The 16795-nt window shown below is 37.7% G+C and overlaps 1 protein-coding gene across 6 annotated transcripts in view; it reads left to right on the top strand.

Annotated features, from left to right (window-relative positions):
• The first annotated feature begins 10924 nt into the window (after nucleotides 1-10924).
• Nucleotides 10925-16795, top strand: part of mllt3 (MLLT3 super elongation complex subunit) — a 53460-nt gene continuing 47589 nt past the window's right edge. For 5 of the 6 annotated variants that reach the window (XM_044184768.1, XM_044184765.1, XM_044184766.1 and 2 more), the window contains exons 1-2: nucleotides 10925-11080; nucleotides 11978-12158. In XM_044184768.1, coding sequence (XP_044040703.1) covers nucleotides 11069-11080; nucleotides 11978-12158 — 193 coding nt within the window. In that variant the 5' untranslated portion in view covers nucleotides 10925-11068. Of the gene's footprint in view, nucleotides 11081-11977; nucleotides 12159-16795 lie in introns of those variants that run through there. The other variant, XM_044184769.1, reaches the window with a different exon arrangement.

The following is a 16795-nucleotide window of genomic DNA, read 5'->3' as shown; positions in this document are numbered from 1 at the left end:
TGTTTACATATGCAGAACTCATTGTTAACAGCTGGGTTGGTAATTCCCTCATATAATGGACTATGACGCTTTGTAAGAGGGAGACATGGGGAGACTGGGGAAGTATGGCTGCCTATGTTAAAATGAAAGTATTATTATTGTGACCTTTATTTAACAAGGTTAGTCCCATTAAGACTGAGATCTCATTTTTAAGGGAGACCTGAGTACGATCGATATTAAAAAATATAGCCGCAGTTAAATACCACAAATTGACCACTGGGGGCGCTGTATGTTTCAGGTATTTATGTGGACATATCCTGGAAGTTTTGTGATGATTGTAGGCTACTAACTATTTCTGATTTCCAGTCTGATTCGTGTTATTCCACGGACATGTTTTGCCCTTGTAGCGCCCCCTAGTGGTCGATTTGAAGGACACTTCCAGGGTATGTTTCAGGTACTTATGTGGAAATATCCTGGAAGTTTTGTGATGACTGGCCAAACGATTGTTGACTTTGGTCTATTTACGTGCTGAGCCACGCCCCTTTTGAAGTTCATTGGTCAATATCTTGAAAACTCAATAAGATATCAACAAGCTTTATACAACCTTTGATAAGATTCGTCCAATGATGAGCCACAGAAAAATCGGACCTACGGTTTAGGAGATGTCAACAATGTGTTTTTCAAAAAAGTCAAAATGATGGAAAAATCTAGTCAGCGGACTTTAGTGGTCCAGGGGCTTTTTGGTAGCGCACACTGAGCTGGACCTGTGAGAGACATTTCAAGTCATTCGGACTTACAGTGTGAGGGGCGTGGCCTGTTCAAAAGGGCATTTTTGGGCCTTAATTACAGCGCCACCATGCTCACGGGAAATTGAGCTGAAGCGGCAGACAACAAATAATAAACCGGTACAAACATAAAAGGGGCTTGAACCTCTATTTATAGCTGCTGCCAGCTGTGAGTCGGGGGGATTTTGAGGAGGAAGAAGAAGAAGAGGGAGGAGGAAGATGAAAAATATAAAACAAATGCAGTCCATCAGCAGAAAATCCCGGACCAAAGTTTTTAACCTCTAGGACCCCCCCTTTCTCTGAGCCACATAACGGCTGAGTAGACATATGCATGTTTTTTTTTTTGTGGACTTCATCTAGACAACACACATAGAGATGTCTGTAATTTATTATTACAAACTGACAAACTGATGTTTAAAGATGCTCTATTTCCAGATTAAGACTGCAATGGAAACATGATTTAGAGATTAAATTACTGTCAAAAATTCAGTTTTTAAGATATAATTCTGAAATTTACCTCACTACATCTACCATAACTACAAAATGTTGTTTTTTATGAACATTGAAGATTTATTTTATTGAGAATTTGCAGTAGCTGTTTATTATGGAGCACCACAAGTGCCACGGAAATAGTAATAAAGCATTTCATTAATTAATAACTAATTGTACAATACAAAATAGGCATTTATGAATGTATTTACAGATTCATTTATTAATCTATAAATAAACCAGTTTAAATAACAAAGTAATTCCTTATTTGATATCTTAATGGGCAATAAAAAGAGGAATTATAAAAATAATTTACAAATGAAATATTAATCCATCAATAAATAGTTCAATTTCCAAAAACAATAACAACAACAGTCAAAGAGTACATCATTTTAAAATGCTTTAATTAATTCATTAATAAATAATGGAATTACTGGATTCACAAATGAATGAATTAAGAACACAGATTTTAATCAGGCATTTTAAAGGGCAACTTCCTTTTGCATTTGCATTTCCCCGCTGCTTTTCCTTTTTCTATTAGCTATTCGATTTGCTTAGTCATTTAGCTTCTCCATTTAGCCTTTCTGTGACACTTTGGGTCTTGCGCTGATAAAACGAGGTAAAACAATGCAAATTAGACATGGGATGTAACAAGCTCTCTGATTGGTTAGAGAGCCGTCTCATACTGTATTTAGAGGCTGTGGAGCCATGTTGACTCTGCCTCAGCTAAGTGTGCGGTAGCGGGTCTGAGCGGCTGTAATCTCGCCAGTTGTCTGTTTTTGATAGTTTTCCATTTGATTTCACCATTTTACATCATGGTGAATTATTGTGTAACTCAGCCTGTCAGTTAGCGAACTAGCTCTGATGTGTGCAGGAGAAGAGACAGGACTTCACTGCTGCATCTGTAACGAAAAAAACGCAGTCGTGTTTGGCGCTCATTTTAGACAGGAGGATTATGTTCCCGGTGACATGATGGAGTTCAGGACGGGAAAACGAAGCCAGGACTGCATGTGACTGATCGCTGCTGTGGTTACTTCAGTACACACAGCGGGGCTACATCAAAGATGCTAACGTTAGCATCTGTGGTGGAAGCCGAAGATGAAGTCATCTCCACCGGTGCAACACTCCATTTCACTGGCAATGTCCTTTTAGAATTCTTGATATCTCAGTGTTGGACGTTGTAAAGAGCAACTGCAGGTTGTAGACCCCAGTGACATTGTAAAGTTTGCTTTCACGGATCAGGCTATAAGAAAACTAGGTTTTGGTCATTTAATACTGGTGGGAATATTGATACATACCCATAACAGACTAATGCGCGAGTATCAGCTTTTATCAGTCGTATCTCGTACTTAATATTAAAACTCCCCCACAGGGGAGAGAGAGAGATAATCTATTACCTTGTTGAATTGTCTGATTTTCTCTACAATTAGAGTAAAAACCTTGTGGACCAAGGTAATACAGTACATACTGATGCAGAGTATTCAGCAGGTAAACCCAGAAATCATTGCTATTAAATCATATACTTGATATATGTGGAAAGTTGACTTTACCTATTTGAACTTGTGAACATAACAGCTAAGAAATACTTTACTATGTAGATAAATAGTAAATTTAAGAAAATATTAAAACTGAATCTGGATAATTTTCTGTGTTCCTATTCTAAGTTGTCCATATTTACATCATCACTACTTATATCACACTGATGATAATAAGATTAATAAGATTATCAGGTTTAACTGTAGATAGTGTCCCTATCCACAGGCAGTACTGCTATACAGCTTACAGGCAGGTTGTCCGCTGGGCCTGTTGCATTCTGGGTAGGCACATTAGGAAGCCTTACCCTCATGTGTTGTGTGTCCAGAAGAAGGGGGTATTTACAAAGCTTTATATGGCCTCATTTGGGTGACAATAAAATTAATCACAATCACAACATGTCATACTGTATAACATTTTATGTAGTTAAGATCATATATATATGGAACAGATACTGCATTAATGGTAAGGCCTGCATGCTGCAGCAGCAAGACTAATAAACGTGTCCTATATACATAATAATAAACTATTAATGTATTCTAATATTTATGAATTGCAGTTAAGACATTAAGGCACATTCAATACAAACGTAAACTAAGACTTAACCCCAACATCAATTCAATTAAATTTTATTTATATAGCGCCAATTCATAACAGAATTTATCTCATTGCACTTTTCCTATAGAGCAGGTCTCTTTAAAATATTATTTACAGAGACCCAACAAATCCCACCATGAGCAAGCACTTGGCGACAGTGGCAAGGAAAAACTTCCTTTTAACAGACAGAAACCTTGGACAGAACCAGACTCAATGGTGGGCGGCCATCCGCTGCTTCTGTGTTAGGTTGAGAGAGAGAGCGAGAGAAGGGGGTTAGGGGAGAGTGAAGCACAATGCAAATTCCACCTAGAATTTTAAAATCATAATGTAATGGTAGTGGTAATATTAATAAATTTATAATAATAGGAATGATAGTCATAGGAATAATAATGACAATAATAGTAACAAGGCCAATAACAACAACTGTAGTAGCAGTTGTTGAGCAGGAACACAGGGACAGCAGGTGGCCCACAACCACAGATCCAGACTCTGCAGCTCCGGAGGCAGAAAAACCTCCTGAAAGCGACAGAAGGAGAGAGGAGAGATACAAGTACACAACTATGGGAGAGAGAAGATGTCGAGTTAGTAACATGCATTAATGGGATAAAAATGCATACAGATGGAGAGGGAGAGGAGGAGAGAGGTGCTCAGTGCATCATGGGTAGTCTCCTGGCAGTCTAGGCCTATAGGAGCATAACTAAGGGATGGTTCAGGACTCACCCAAGCCAGCCCTAACTATAAGCTTTATCAAAGAGGAAAGTCTTAAGCCTACTCTTAAATGTGGGGATGGTGTCTGACTCCCAAACCCACATTGGGACCTGATTCCACAGGAGAGAAGCTAATATTGGAGAAATGTGATCTCTTTTCCTAGTTTTTGTCAGTACACGTGCCGCAGCATTCTGGATCAACTGGAGAGTCTTAAGGGACTTATTCGGGCAGTCGGATAATAAGGAATTGCAGTAGTCTAGCATAGAAGTAACAAATGCATGGACTAGTTTTTTGGCATCATTTTGAGACAGGATGTGCCTGATTTTTTTAATGTTACATAGGTGAAAGAAGGCAGTCCTTGAAGTTTGTTTCATGTGGGAATTAAAGGATAAATCCTGATCAAAGACAACTCTGAGGTTCCTTACAGTGGTGCTGGAGGCCAGGGCAATGCCATCTACAGTAACTATGTCTTTAGATAATGTGTCTCAGAGGTGTTTGGGACCAAGTACAATAACGTCAGAGTTTAACATCAGAAAACTGCATGTCATCCAGGTTTTTATGTCCTTAAGGAAGCATATACAAGGTTAATAGAATTGGTCCAAGCACAGAACCATGCAGACCTCCGTGACTAACTTTGGCGTGCACAGAGGATTCATCGTTGTACAAACTGAGATTGATCTAATATAAAGGATTTAAACCATCTTAATGCAGTTCCTTTAATGCCAATTAAATGTTCCAATCTCTTTAAATAGATGTGATGGTCAATGGTGTTGAATGCAGCACTAAGATCTAACAAGACAAGTCCATTGTCTGATGCAATTAGGGTCAGGTCACTTGTAATTTTCACCAGTGCTGTCTCTGTGCTATGATGCACTCTAAATCCTGACTGAAAATCCTCTAATAAACTATGGTTATTTAGAAAGTCACACAACTGATTGGCGACTGCTTTCTCAAGGATCTTAGAGAGAAAGGGAAGGTTAGATATAGGTCTATAGTTGGCTAAAACCCCTGGATCAAGAATAGGCTTTTTAAGAAGCGGTTAAATTACAGCTACTTTAAAGGATTGTGGTACATAGCCTGTTAATAAAGACAGATTGATCATATCCAGTAAAGAAGTGCTAACTAAGGGTAAAACGTCTTTAAGCAGCCTAGTTGGAATGGGGTCTAAGAGACAGGTTGATGGCTTAGATGAAGAGATCGTTGAAGTTAGAAGGTCGATAGGAGAAAAGCAGTCTAAATATATGTCAGGTTTTACAGTTGTTTCTAAGGTTCCTGTGTTTGAAGATAAATAGGTACCGCTTGAGGGCAGGACGTGATGAATTTTTTCTGTAATAGTTAAAATTTTATCATTAAAGAAGCTCATGAAGTCGTTACTACTGAGGGCTATAGGAATACATCGCTCAATAGAGCTGTGATTCTCTGTCAGCCTGGCTACAGTGCTGAAAAGAATCCTGGGGTTGTTTTTATTTTCCTCTATTAATGATGAGTAGTAAGCTGCTCTGGCATTACGGAGGGCCTTCCTGTATGTTTTAAGACTATCTTGCCAGGCTAAACGAGATTCTTCCAGATTTTTGGAACACCATTTCCTTTCAAGTTGTCACGATGTTTGCTTTAATTTGCAGGTTTGGGGGTTATACCATGGAGCTAACCTTCTTTGTTTTATTAGCTTCTTTTTTAGAGGGGTGATAAAATCGAGTGTCATTCTCAGTAAGCCTGCAGCACTGTAAACAAGATGGTCAATTTGGGAGGAGCTGCGATTTGCATAGGAGTCCCCTGTTATATTGAGACATAGCATTGAATTAATGCAGATGGGATCGCTTCCTTAAATTTAGCTACAGCAATATCAGATAGACATCTAGAGTAAGAATTTTTGCCTAATGGCGTGTAGTCCAGTAATAGGAGTTCAAAAATTAATAAATAATTGTCCGATAAAGAAGGATTCTGTGGAAAGACTATTAAATGTTCAGTTTCAATGCCATATACCAGAACAAGGTCGAGGGTGTGGTCAAAACAGTGAGTGGCTTCATGTACACTCTGACAAAAGCCAATAGAATCTATTGGCCGTCGTGTTTTCCAGGTTGGGTGTGAAAGACTAAGATCAAGGCTTTCGAATGAGTTATAATTTAGTTTAGTAAAACACTAGATTGGAACTTTTTAAAATATGTATGTGGATGTACCAAATATATATGAACAAAAAAAACCCCCACTAACCCATTTAAAACTAGAAAACACTCAGGGTATACTTCCAACTAAAGCTGTACAATCCTCAATATTTTATTAATAGAAAATGTTTTCATTAGCATCTGGCTCTACATAAAAATACACAGATCATTTTATGTTAATTTTAAGAATGTCTTTGGCCGAGGATAATATGAATATGAATTGTAGGACTGATCTGACTTGCCTTGATTTATAATAATCTCAACCTGAAAACTTGGAACCAAAACATCTGTGCTGGTTTCACATTAAATGCCCTTTGTTAAACCATGAATGCCATGTGAGATACAGGGCAACTTCCTCATCCTTGGTGATCTTCTGGCAGGATCTGGAAAGGAGGGCAGGTGCAGTGGAGGACAAGACAGCACTTCTCTCTCGTAGAGCCTTTAGTGACCTGGAGTATCTCTCTGTCAGAGACTCCATGAGGGCTCATGCATATGCTAGGGAAGGAAATTCTTTTCTATAATATAACACACCTCACACTCACAGCAACCTCTCAGCTGCCATTATAGTTGAAGTGCAGGGCTACCAAGAGAAGTCTGTAGAAAAGGCTGATTATGCCGTTGACAAGTTGTACATGTGAATAAACCCAGAAGTAGAGACAACATATAGGTCATTTGTTAAACCTAATTTTAAACATTGTCTTGTGTGAAGTGTTGAGGCAACGCTGCCACAGTGTGGCTAAAAAGTGCCATTAGCCATTGACAGTTTGACATTCCAGTTTATTAGGTACACCAAGCTAAAACTAATGCAGTCCAATACAACAGCCCAGAAATAAATTCTATCTTCATGAGGGCTATTTTTTTTATTTGTATAAAGCTTTGTTCATGTGTTTTTACTCTTTATCTTAAAATGGCTGATGGGCTGAAATAGCAGATTTAAAAAAAAGATTCATACATCAGTGTTTCCCACACAGACAAAGTGTTGAGTTGTACTGGACTGCATCATACGGAGGTGTTTCTAATATTTTGCCCTCCTACATTATGTAAATACATTGGATTTGTTTGCTATAGTCATGCACAGCTAATACTAGATATAAGAATAACGTTACACTATCTGATGAACGATGGAAAGGTTTGAGGTCACTGTGAGCCACAGTGAAGCACAGATGGTGATTGAGGAGCCAGTGAAGAGAAGGCCTCTTGCTCTGGGTCTACAAGCACTGCAACGCTGGGTGTAGGTGCATCTGATCTGTCAATTCATTACTTGTAGTAGGCCTATCTCTCAAAACCTGATAACACACCAACATTACACCACATGAACATTTTTTAAAAATGTATTAGCTGTGCAAACAAAGTGTGTAACTAGACTTCAGGGTTCTAATGTTGAAGTTACTGATTACGTCTTCTCATGTGGTAGGTTTTACAAAATAGAATACTAATGCTAGCTAACATTAGCCATTATGCCTTATCAGCTGCAGGGTTTTACAAGATGGCTTCGCTGCTTTACAACAACAAATACTTCCCATATGTTGCTTCTCATTATTGAAATCATTATGCTGAATCATCTGGAAGTTAGAAAGCGTTAGAAAACAAGACTTACGGTGCACAGCTCACGTTTTCCACGTTTACCAGCCGCCTGCTGACGGTGGACCTGATGAAGCAGCTGTGTGTACTGAAGCAACAGCAGCAGCTGTCAGTCTCACACGGTCCTGGCTTCGTTATCCCGTCCTGAACTCCATCATGTCACCGGGAACATAAGCCTCCTGTCCAAAATGAGCGCTGAACGTTACAGCAGTGAAGTCCCTAGCTAACAAGCGTTTTCTGTTAGGAAACGGTGTTCTGCAATCTACACAAACACAATAATTCGCCATGATGTAAAATGGTGAAGTGTAATGTAAAACTACTGAAAAAATACTGACTCACTACCACCTACTACCGCACATTGAGCTAAAGCAGAGTCAAGGACACCAACTGGTATAAGGCGGGTGTGGCTCTCTAACCAATCAGAGAGCTTGTTACATCCCATGTCTAATTTGCATTGTTTTACCTCGTTTTATCAGCGCAAGGCCCAAAGTGTCACAGAAAGGCTAAATGGAGAAGCTAAATGACTAAGCAAATCGAATAGCTAATAGAAAAAGGAAAAGCAGCGGGGAAATGCAAATGCAAAAGGAAGTTGCCCTTTTAAATGCCTGATTAAAATCTGTATTTGTAATTAAATGTGTAAATCCAGTAATTTATCTCTCTTTTAAAACTGCGTTTTCAAAATGATTTTGAAATTCCATTATTTATATATAAATTCATGAATGTATTTTAAAATGATGTACTTATTGACTATTTTAATCTTGTTTTTGTAAACCCCTTTTTAAATTGAACTATTTATTGATGGATTAATGTTTAATTCTTTTTATAATTCTTCTTTTTATTGCCCATTAAAATATCAAATAAGGAATTACTTTGTAATTTAGTCTATTTATTTATAGATTAATAAACGAATTTGTAATCAGATTTATTCATGCCTATTTTTATTGTACAATTAGTTATTAATTCATGAAATGCTTTATTACTATTTCCGTGGCACCTGTGGTCCTCCATATTTTACGTACTGTTTACGTAAAACATTTTGATGCACTGTGGGCTCAATTTTTGATATTTCAAAAATCTGGCTGGATCGATTGTGGAGGACAGTCCGATGATGCAGTGTGGCAAGTTTGGTGTCGATTGCGTAGAAAATGTGGGAGGAGATAGGTTCACAGTTGAAGCAGTTTTACAACTAATTTAAGCATACATTTTGGTGTAAGTTGCAAAGTGGTAGCGCGTGCGACTGATCAGTTATACATTTGCAAAGTTTTAAACTGTAGGCGGTTGCTGTAGCGCCACCATCAGGACTACTGGCCCACAATTCCTGTTGAGGACGTTTGGCAGAGGACTGGACCTGTGTGCAAAATGGTTCATTTTCACTCATGGGAAGGCAGATTTCCTAGGAATAATAACAATAATAATAACATTGGCAATTCCAATAAGCCGACACAAACTCATTAATTCGCGGTTTGAACCCTAATAATGAAGAATACTGAAGAACAATAATATTCAGTAGAATATAATCAAATTAGCAGTGTGATAATTATGCTTTGGAGAACTATTTGTCAATTCTGATTTCACTTTTTGCAGAAATGATGCATTTTCAAACATGAAAATACGACTGAACAAATGGGAAATGAAACTTCAGTTTGATTCAATTATTTAATTTTAATGTTGGTAACAACAGCCTTGCAGACAATGGTAACATGCAAAATTCCGATTACAGACATTATGAGAGATGTTTTTTCTCAAAACTTTGTGATCATATCATTTTGTTAATTTATGTCGCTGTATGCCCAAGCCTTTAGAGGTCCATTTACTGTAACCATACATGCAGACAACAAATAAAAAATTGTCAAACCAGTAAACAATGGAAAAAAGTCAACCGTTTCCAATGGTATCCATAGAAATTGCAGTTTTTGCTCCAAAATAGCTTGTAAAAGTTTCATGTTTATTTGTTGAAAGTCATGTACGATTAATGTTTGACTGCTTTAAACGGGTTTGAACATATAAACTGTTAAAACATGCTTCATTCGCCGGTTTTCCCCTGGGACCTGAAGGCAACATCATTACAGGTTGGTTGCGGCCACCTGATTGGAGGCCCGAGTATCTGCTGTTCTCGGCTCTTTCCGTCTCGTGCTCTGTCTGCAGCCCCATCGGGTACACGAAGCTGCGCGTGCGCTTTACCCCTCAGCGTCGTTAATTTTGCAGAATTGAGACAGAGAAGTAACTGGAAATAAGAGAATTTTACGCTCAAAATAAAAGAAAACATACATTTTGATCGGTAAATTATGCTAAAAGGTAAAAAACAGTTTTAAAGAAATATGAGAGCAGTGAGTGATTGATTGATTGATATGGCACTACAAAGAGTAACTGTTATATTACAGTTGTTTTACACAGGCACAAGGTCAGTATTTTGCTCTCTGTCATGAAGACATAAATCAAATTGAACCTAAATGAACTTTAATGTTACAGGTGGGGGACCTTTGACTTTAAACACCAAGGGGCCCATGGAGGTCTTCATTCAACCATGCTGTTAATTCAATATTGAGGACCACAGTCATGCAATACAATCCTACAAAAATGCCATAGAATTACCACGAAGGCACACACCTGTCTTCCATCTTCAGTTGGGTGCTACATTGTGACACTGCAACAATATGATGTGGTGGATTTTTATATGCTGATTTGAGTATTTTTAAGACTCAATATATTTAAATTTGACCACTTTTTGGCTAGAGTTGGCTTCATGTTGGGAAATACAATTCTTAGGAAATTGAATACTTAACTGAATAAATAAAAATCTGAAAAATCTAATGGTTACGTAATTTGTAAACTATTTTAGAGACTTTATTTTTTTGTGCCTCCTCAAAGTGTTCTAGGAGGGGGCTCAGGACCTCTGTGTTTCTAAAATTATGGCTATGGCCAGAGTAAATAACATGCAAATACCATGTCATATTAATTAATACCCCAAATGGCAAAAGCATTGCTTTAACAGTATTCTGAAATTTAGGGAGGTACACTCAGAGGGGTCGCACTGCGGGGGTTTTATTTTGAAAGTTCGCAGCGGAATTTCTCTATGTTATTGTAGGGCATTGACAGCCGGCGAGCCTATGAAAGTCTTGAGTCTGAGTTCAGTCCAGGAGAGACCATGTCCGCCGTCATAGGCGAACTATACGCACCTCTACTCTCATTTAAAACTAATTCTCCATGAAATAACAGTAACGTGGGGCCTCAAGGATGGCCAACTCGGTGAGTAGCCAGTTGGAGGATTTGCTTGCCAGTCCGGTCTAATGGAGTATATATTTGGACATTTTGCTGTTTTGTCACACCGGAGGAGTCGCTGGTTTTTACTCCGTAACGAGGATTTTCATGCCGCACAGCTAGCTAGAGCCGATACGTGCCGCTATCTCCTGAATGAACAGTGCAACTTTAATGCAAAATTCCACTCAAAAACATGGCAGTTCCAGTATTTTTCTGCTTCGCGTCAAAAAAGCAAAACGCTTTTGCTAATGCGTAAATTAGGGCTATTTAAGAATAGTTACAGTCCATCCTCCAATTCGGCTTAATGTTCCATGCAATGCATAAAGTAACCCGTAAATCGGTAAAATATCAACTTTCTCGAGGGGTTTTCTTGTTATTTTCATTACATTATCTTTTAACAGCCATGTAACGTTACCCCATGGTAGAAAGCAGTGGGAGCAAATTTCAGTAGTTTAAAGTTTGTGGAAATGTTTTCTGCTTCATGCGTGTTTTATATTATTTTAGGAATTTTCTGAATGTCCCTGTGGACTAGATCATAGCAAAGAGTCGTAAGTCTGGTTCACGAAGATGTGTGGGTTTGCCGAAAAGCAACGTTTCTTTAAATTAGCAGGTTTTTGAATGGAGTTTTACATTACGTTGACATGACAAGGAAATATCACGTGCTTTGTGATCACAGCTAATCAAAGCCACTGAAGGGTTTGTTTCAACGTCAGCTTTCGGGGTTTTAATTGTTAAGTATGAAAAAAAAAAAAATGGGTTAGACATTATTTTCATTTTCTGTCAAACACGTGTATAGGTCTGGTCAAAGGTTTATTTTGTCTTTTTATTTTATTTTTGGACTGTTCTTGAATTTGAGCAGTAACCCAGCATCATGTTATTTCACAGGGTGCTGTTCAGGTGAAACTAGAACTTGGTCATCGTGCCCAGGTCAGAAAGAAACCCACTGTGGAGGGCTTCACTCACGACTGGATGGTGTTTGTCCGAGGACCAGAGCACAGCAACATTCATCACTTTGTGGAGAAAGTAGTTTTTCACCTGCATGAAAGCTTCCCTAAACCAAAAAGAGGTAAGAGACCTGCTGTTTCTGCTCCATTTTGGCCCTTTGCTGGGGGTGGGGGTGGGGGGGTGGGAGCAGGGTTCAAACCCTCAGAGCAGCAAGCATCCACATGCTCATGCAGACATTCGGGTTTGAACCCTGCTCATCAAGCCCTTGAGTCCATGTAGCTGACTGGGACTTCGGACGACTGTGGAGGGCGGCAGGAAATGCCCTTGTGTTTTTAAGTGGCTCTGTACTGTAATGCTTATTGTGGAGAAAAGGCAGTGGGCTTTGGTTCTGTGAGCAGAAACAGTTATATATATAGTTATATATATTATATAGTGGCAAATAAAACAAGTTATGTGTGTCCTTTTCTCTGTAATCCTCGGACAGAATGGAAAGGTTGGACATAATGTCTGATGATACAAAATAGATTTTGTGGTGTGTTGATGTCTGTTTGGAGCATTTTTAGTGTTTCTTCTAAACGTCACTCCGTACAGATGTGCTGGTTTGAAACCCTGCCGAACAGAATCATATCTGATATTGCTTTTGGATATGAGACAGACAAACCTTGTATGTAAGAGCTGCGTGATTGGGCGCTATAAGTGTAAAGGTAAAGCAGTGACAGGTACTTGTGTTGGTTTTGGTTGGTTGCACTCAGCCCCTAACAGGCCAGTGAGCCTGAAGCACAACTATTGCTAAATAGGAATTCTTTAAGGTCATGGTTGGACTGATAATTGCTATTGATCATTCATTTTGCTGTGCCGTCTCCCCGCCACAAATGGATGTATACACATACACTGCATACACACACGTGCTATAAGCTACATACTGTATACACTGTGTGATAATAGCAATCTTGCAGTTTAATTGCATGTCAGACTGTGCAAGATTATTTTCGTTTTGTCTATAAAATGTCAGAAAATAGTTTTAATTTCCCAGAGCCCAAGGTGATGTTTTATTTAACCAACAGTCCAAAACCCAGCAATGTCTAGAGTGTGTGTGTGTGTGTATATATATATATATATATATATATATATATATATATATATATATATATATATATATATATATATATATATATATATATATATATATATATATATATATATATAGAGAAAGAAAAGCATTAAATCCTGACATTTGAGAAGCTGGAACCAGCAAAGGTTTGGCATTTTTACTTGAAAAATGATTGAAACGATTGAGTGATTATCAGATAGTTGTAGAAATTATAAAATTCGATTTTTTTACATTAATGTATCCAGGGTTGCGACTAACATTTATTTTCATTATCAATTAACTTGCCAGTAAATTTCTCTATTTATTTTTGGTCAATAAAATGTCAAAAAATTGTGAAAAAGTCCATCACACTTTCTCAGTGACATAAAATGATTGTAGTTTGTAAATGAAAATAGTTGCTGATTAATTTTCTTTCAATTAACTAATCAATTAATCAACTCATCCCCCCAAAATGCACCACAGAGCGCCACAGGAAGTCATTCCTGCCTGTGGCCATCAGACTCTTCAACTCCTCCCTCTAAGTGTTAGTCTGTATGACCCGAAGTCACTAAACTGGACATTGATCATTAATATCTCTGCAATACTTGACATAATTGTGCAATATACTCTGTTTTCAGTTTAAAATTCCCTGTTTATTGATATTTTTCATACTTCTGTTACTGCTGTGCAATATCCACCGTCTCATTATAATCTTAATAAGCTACACTTAACTTGACAGTTCATGCACCATTACCTTATACCGTATTATTATCATCAACCGGTAAACCCACTTTGTGCTTCACACTTATTTTATTTTATACTTATACCCACTTGGTACTTAATTAATCTGACCTGTATTATAGTGTATGATATTTGTTTGCTCAGTACTTCTGTTCCTGTGTGCACTGACTGACAGTGAGCTGCTGTAACGAAAGAGTTTCCCCTCGGGGATCAATAAAGGATTTCTGATTCTGATTCTGATAGTTTCAGCTCTGAATGTAGCCCTGCAGCGAGAGAGTCATTAGTCTGGTTTCAGTGGAGAATTGTGTTGTCTCATGGTTCTAATGCTGTTTCATAGGCGTTTCCACTCTGCCCAGATGAAATTAGGGTAGACATTATCATAATACTTGTTTATGCATGGAAATGGCATAAAATATTGTCTATTGATGACATCAGACTAAAATTATCTTTATAGCCCTATCAGAATACTGGTCAAGGTCTACGTTTTATTATAAGATTCCCGTTTCACTTTCCACTGCATATCATGAACCTCACACCATCCCCTGTCAGTGTTTTAGTTATGTAGCTGTGCAGGACGGTGTCAGCACTTATTCTCTGACAGTAAACCTCTTTTAACTGACCTTTGATAGAAACTGACAAACTGAATGTTTGATTGTTCCATGTAGATCTGCAACTATTTTGATAAGCGGTCACTTTGTAATAAAAAATGCTTCTCCAATGTGATTTCTTTCTTTTGTTGCTGGTTTCCCTGGACTTCTGCAGTTGTTTCTCTGTGGTTGTTTGGACAAGGGAAGATATTTGAAGATGCCACCTGGGATGCAATCTTCTGGGAAGCTGTGACAGGCATTTTTTCACTATTATCTGACATTTCAGCAGATTAATTAATGATAAAAATGATCGTTAGTTGCAGCCTTAGTTCCATGTTTGAACAGATTAAAAGAACGTGTTATTTGTTAGGGATCAAACTTGAACATGTTAATGATTTGCAAGTTTGAGGTGACTCCAAGCAGCTAGAGACCAACCATATGTAAATTGGTCTTTGTGCACTAGTCCTGAATTACTTTTGTAATACTAATTTTATCAACAGTAACCCTTTACCCCTTTTATAAAAACAAAACCAGGCCTTTGTGAGTCTTTAAGATCTACAGGGCACTAAAATAAAATCAGTCACTTTCTTTGTTATCCGTCAGTGAAATTTGAAAAGATTGAAGCTCTGCTTCAAAAGAATAAGGAGAACAGAGCACTTTTTGCTTCAAAGAATCACTGGAATCATCTTTTTTTTTTCCTTTGCCTGAATAGTTTGTTTTTTACACTTAGAATTTTGTAAAATTGAAATTAGGGTGGAATAGCATATGCCTTTTAAAAAGTACTCTCCAACAACACAACAATGAGTTTGCAGAACTGTCCTTTCCTATTTCTTATTGGAACAAGAACCTCATTTTAATCCTTATTGTGAACAAAAGTTTCACTTTTAGAACTTTTTTTCTGGGATCCAGGAACCTTTTTTTTTTTTTTTTTTTTTTTTTTTTTTTTAAGAACTCTGGAACCTTACCTGCATTTTGACCACCATGTCTGTTTTGGCCAAAACTTTCAAAGCATATTTTTCAACATGTGAAAATGATATTTCTGAGCTGAAGACCACCTGAATGGTCTGAAAGTCTAATGTGGCAAGTACATATATATCACCTTGATTAATAACCAGCTGAGAAATTGAAGGACTTCAAAGCTGTCAAAAGTTCTCAAAAAAAGTTGTGGTTTGCAACAGGCGCAGTGCACACAGCAAGTTTGAAATCTCATACTGTATTCATTTCCCCCAGTGCCTCCAAGCTGTCTATGAATCAAATTTCTATCTGTTGATATGGAACCTTCAAAGCTTAAAGTTTCTTCTAAAAGGCCTTCGATTACAAGACGCCAAATGTGATTTGGCTTCTGCACACTGCATGCTTCTCCCTGCGCTTTTTGTGCTTCAGCTCAGTCTTGATAAATGTGATGTGTGGCTCGAAGACTAAGGCCAAAAGCCCAGCAGGAGAATACTTAACCTTCAATAAGTCTCACGCGATGACACATGCCATGAGATCTTTCCAGTGTCAGTGAAGTCTTTGGGGCCTGTGTGTTTTTACATGGTTACAAATTGTGAGCCAAAGAGCTTCTTGATCTGTTGGGTCTTCAGATGCTCTTGAGTGTTTCTAGTTGAAACACAGACCAAGTATAATAGATCAGAGAAAATGACTGTGTTTTTATTTCTAAAATGTGCTCAGGAGAATGTAGCGTTTCTTTACAATTAAACTAACGTCACCCACAAGTCAACTCTTTCTCCGTCTGTTCGAATGTTATGTTATGAATATGACACACTGGAAAAAAAACTCTGTGATCTTAGTTTTTTTTACGTTCACAAACTGTAGACTTGATTAGAACAAGCAAAATGATGCCGTGCTGATTTGGACGTTGGTCATCTCTACATTGCACATATGGTGATGTTGACATCTGTGTACAGATTGAGAATAAATTAATTTAAAGGTAAAATCCACCTTTGTATACTCTTATATTGTTTGATATACATATACTTTACAGGCAGGAGTTATTTTGTGATGAAGTGTGGTAATTGACTGTTTTTGCATAGCAGTTTACTTTCTACCTGCCCATGTCTTTCTGCTGAATTCAAATAGACAAAGTGATGCTTGATATGAATTAGAGCTAAAACAATTAATCAATTAGTGGATGGACAAAAAACTACTCAGCAACAATCTGGTAATCAATGAATTGTTTCATTAATTTTTCATGCTAAAGAGTCTAGTTAAAGCTTCTCAATTGTGTTGCTGACAATTTGAAGACATCACCGTGGGCTCTGAGAAATTGTGAATTGCATTTTTTCACAGTTAACATTTTATAACTAAACAATTAATCGAGAAAATAATTGGCAGATTAAT

Source organism: Siniperca chuatsi, linkage group LG22 (genome assembly GCF_020085105.1).
Source record: "Siniperca chuatsi isolate FFG_IHB_CAS linkage group LG22, ASM2008510v1, whole genome shotgun sequence".
In the NCBI taxonomy this organism is placed as follows: domain Eukaryota; kingdom Metazoa; phylum Chordata; class Actinopteri; order Centrarchiformes; family Sinipercidae; genus Siniperca; species Siniperca chuatsi.
The sequence above is the reverse complement of the archived record's forward strand: the minus strand, read 5'-3'. Positions and strand labels throughout refer to the sequence as shown.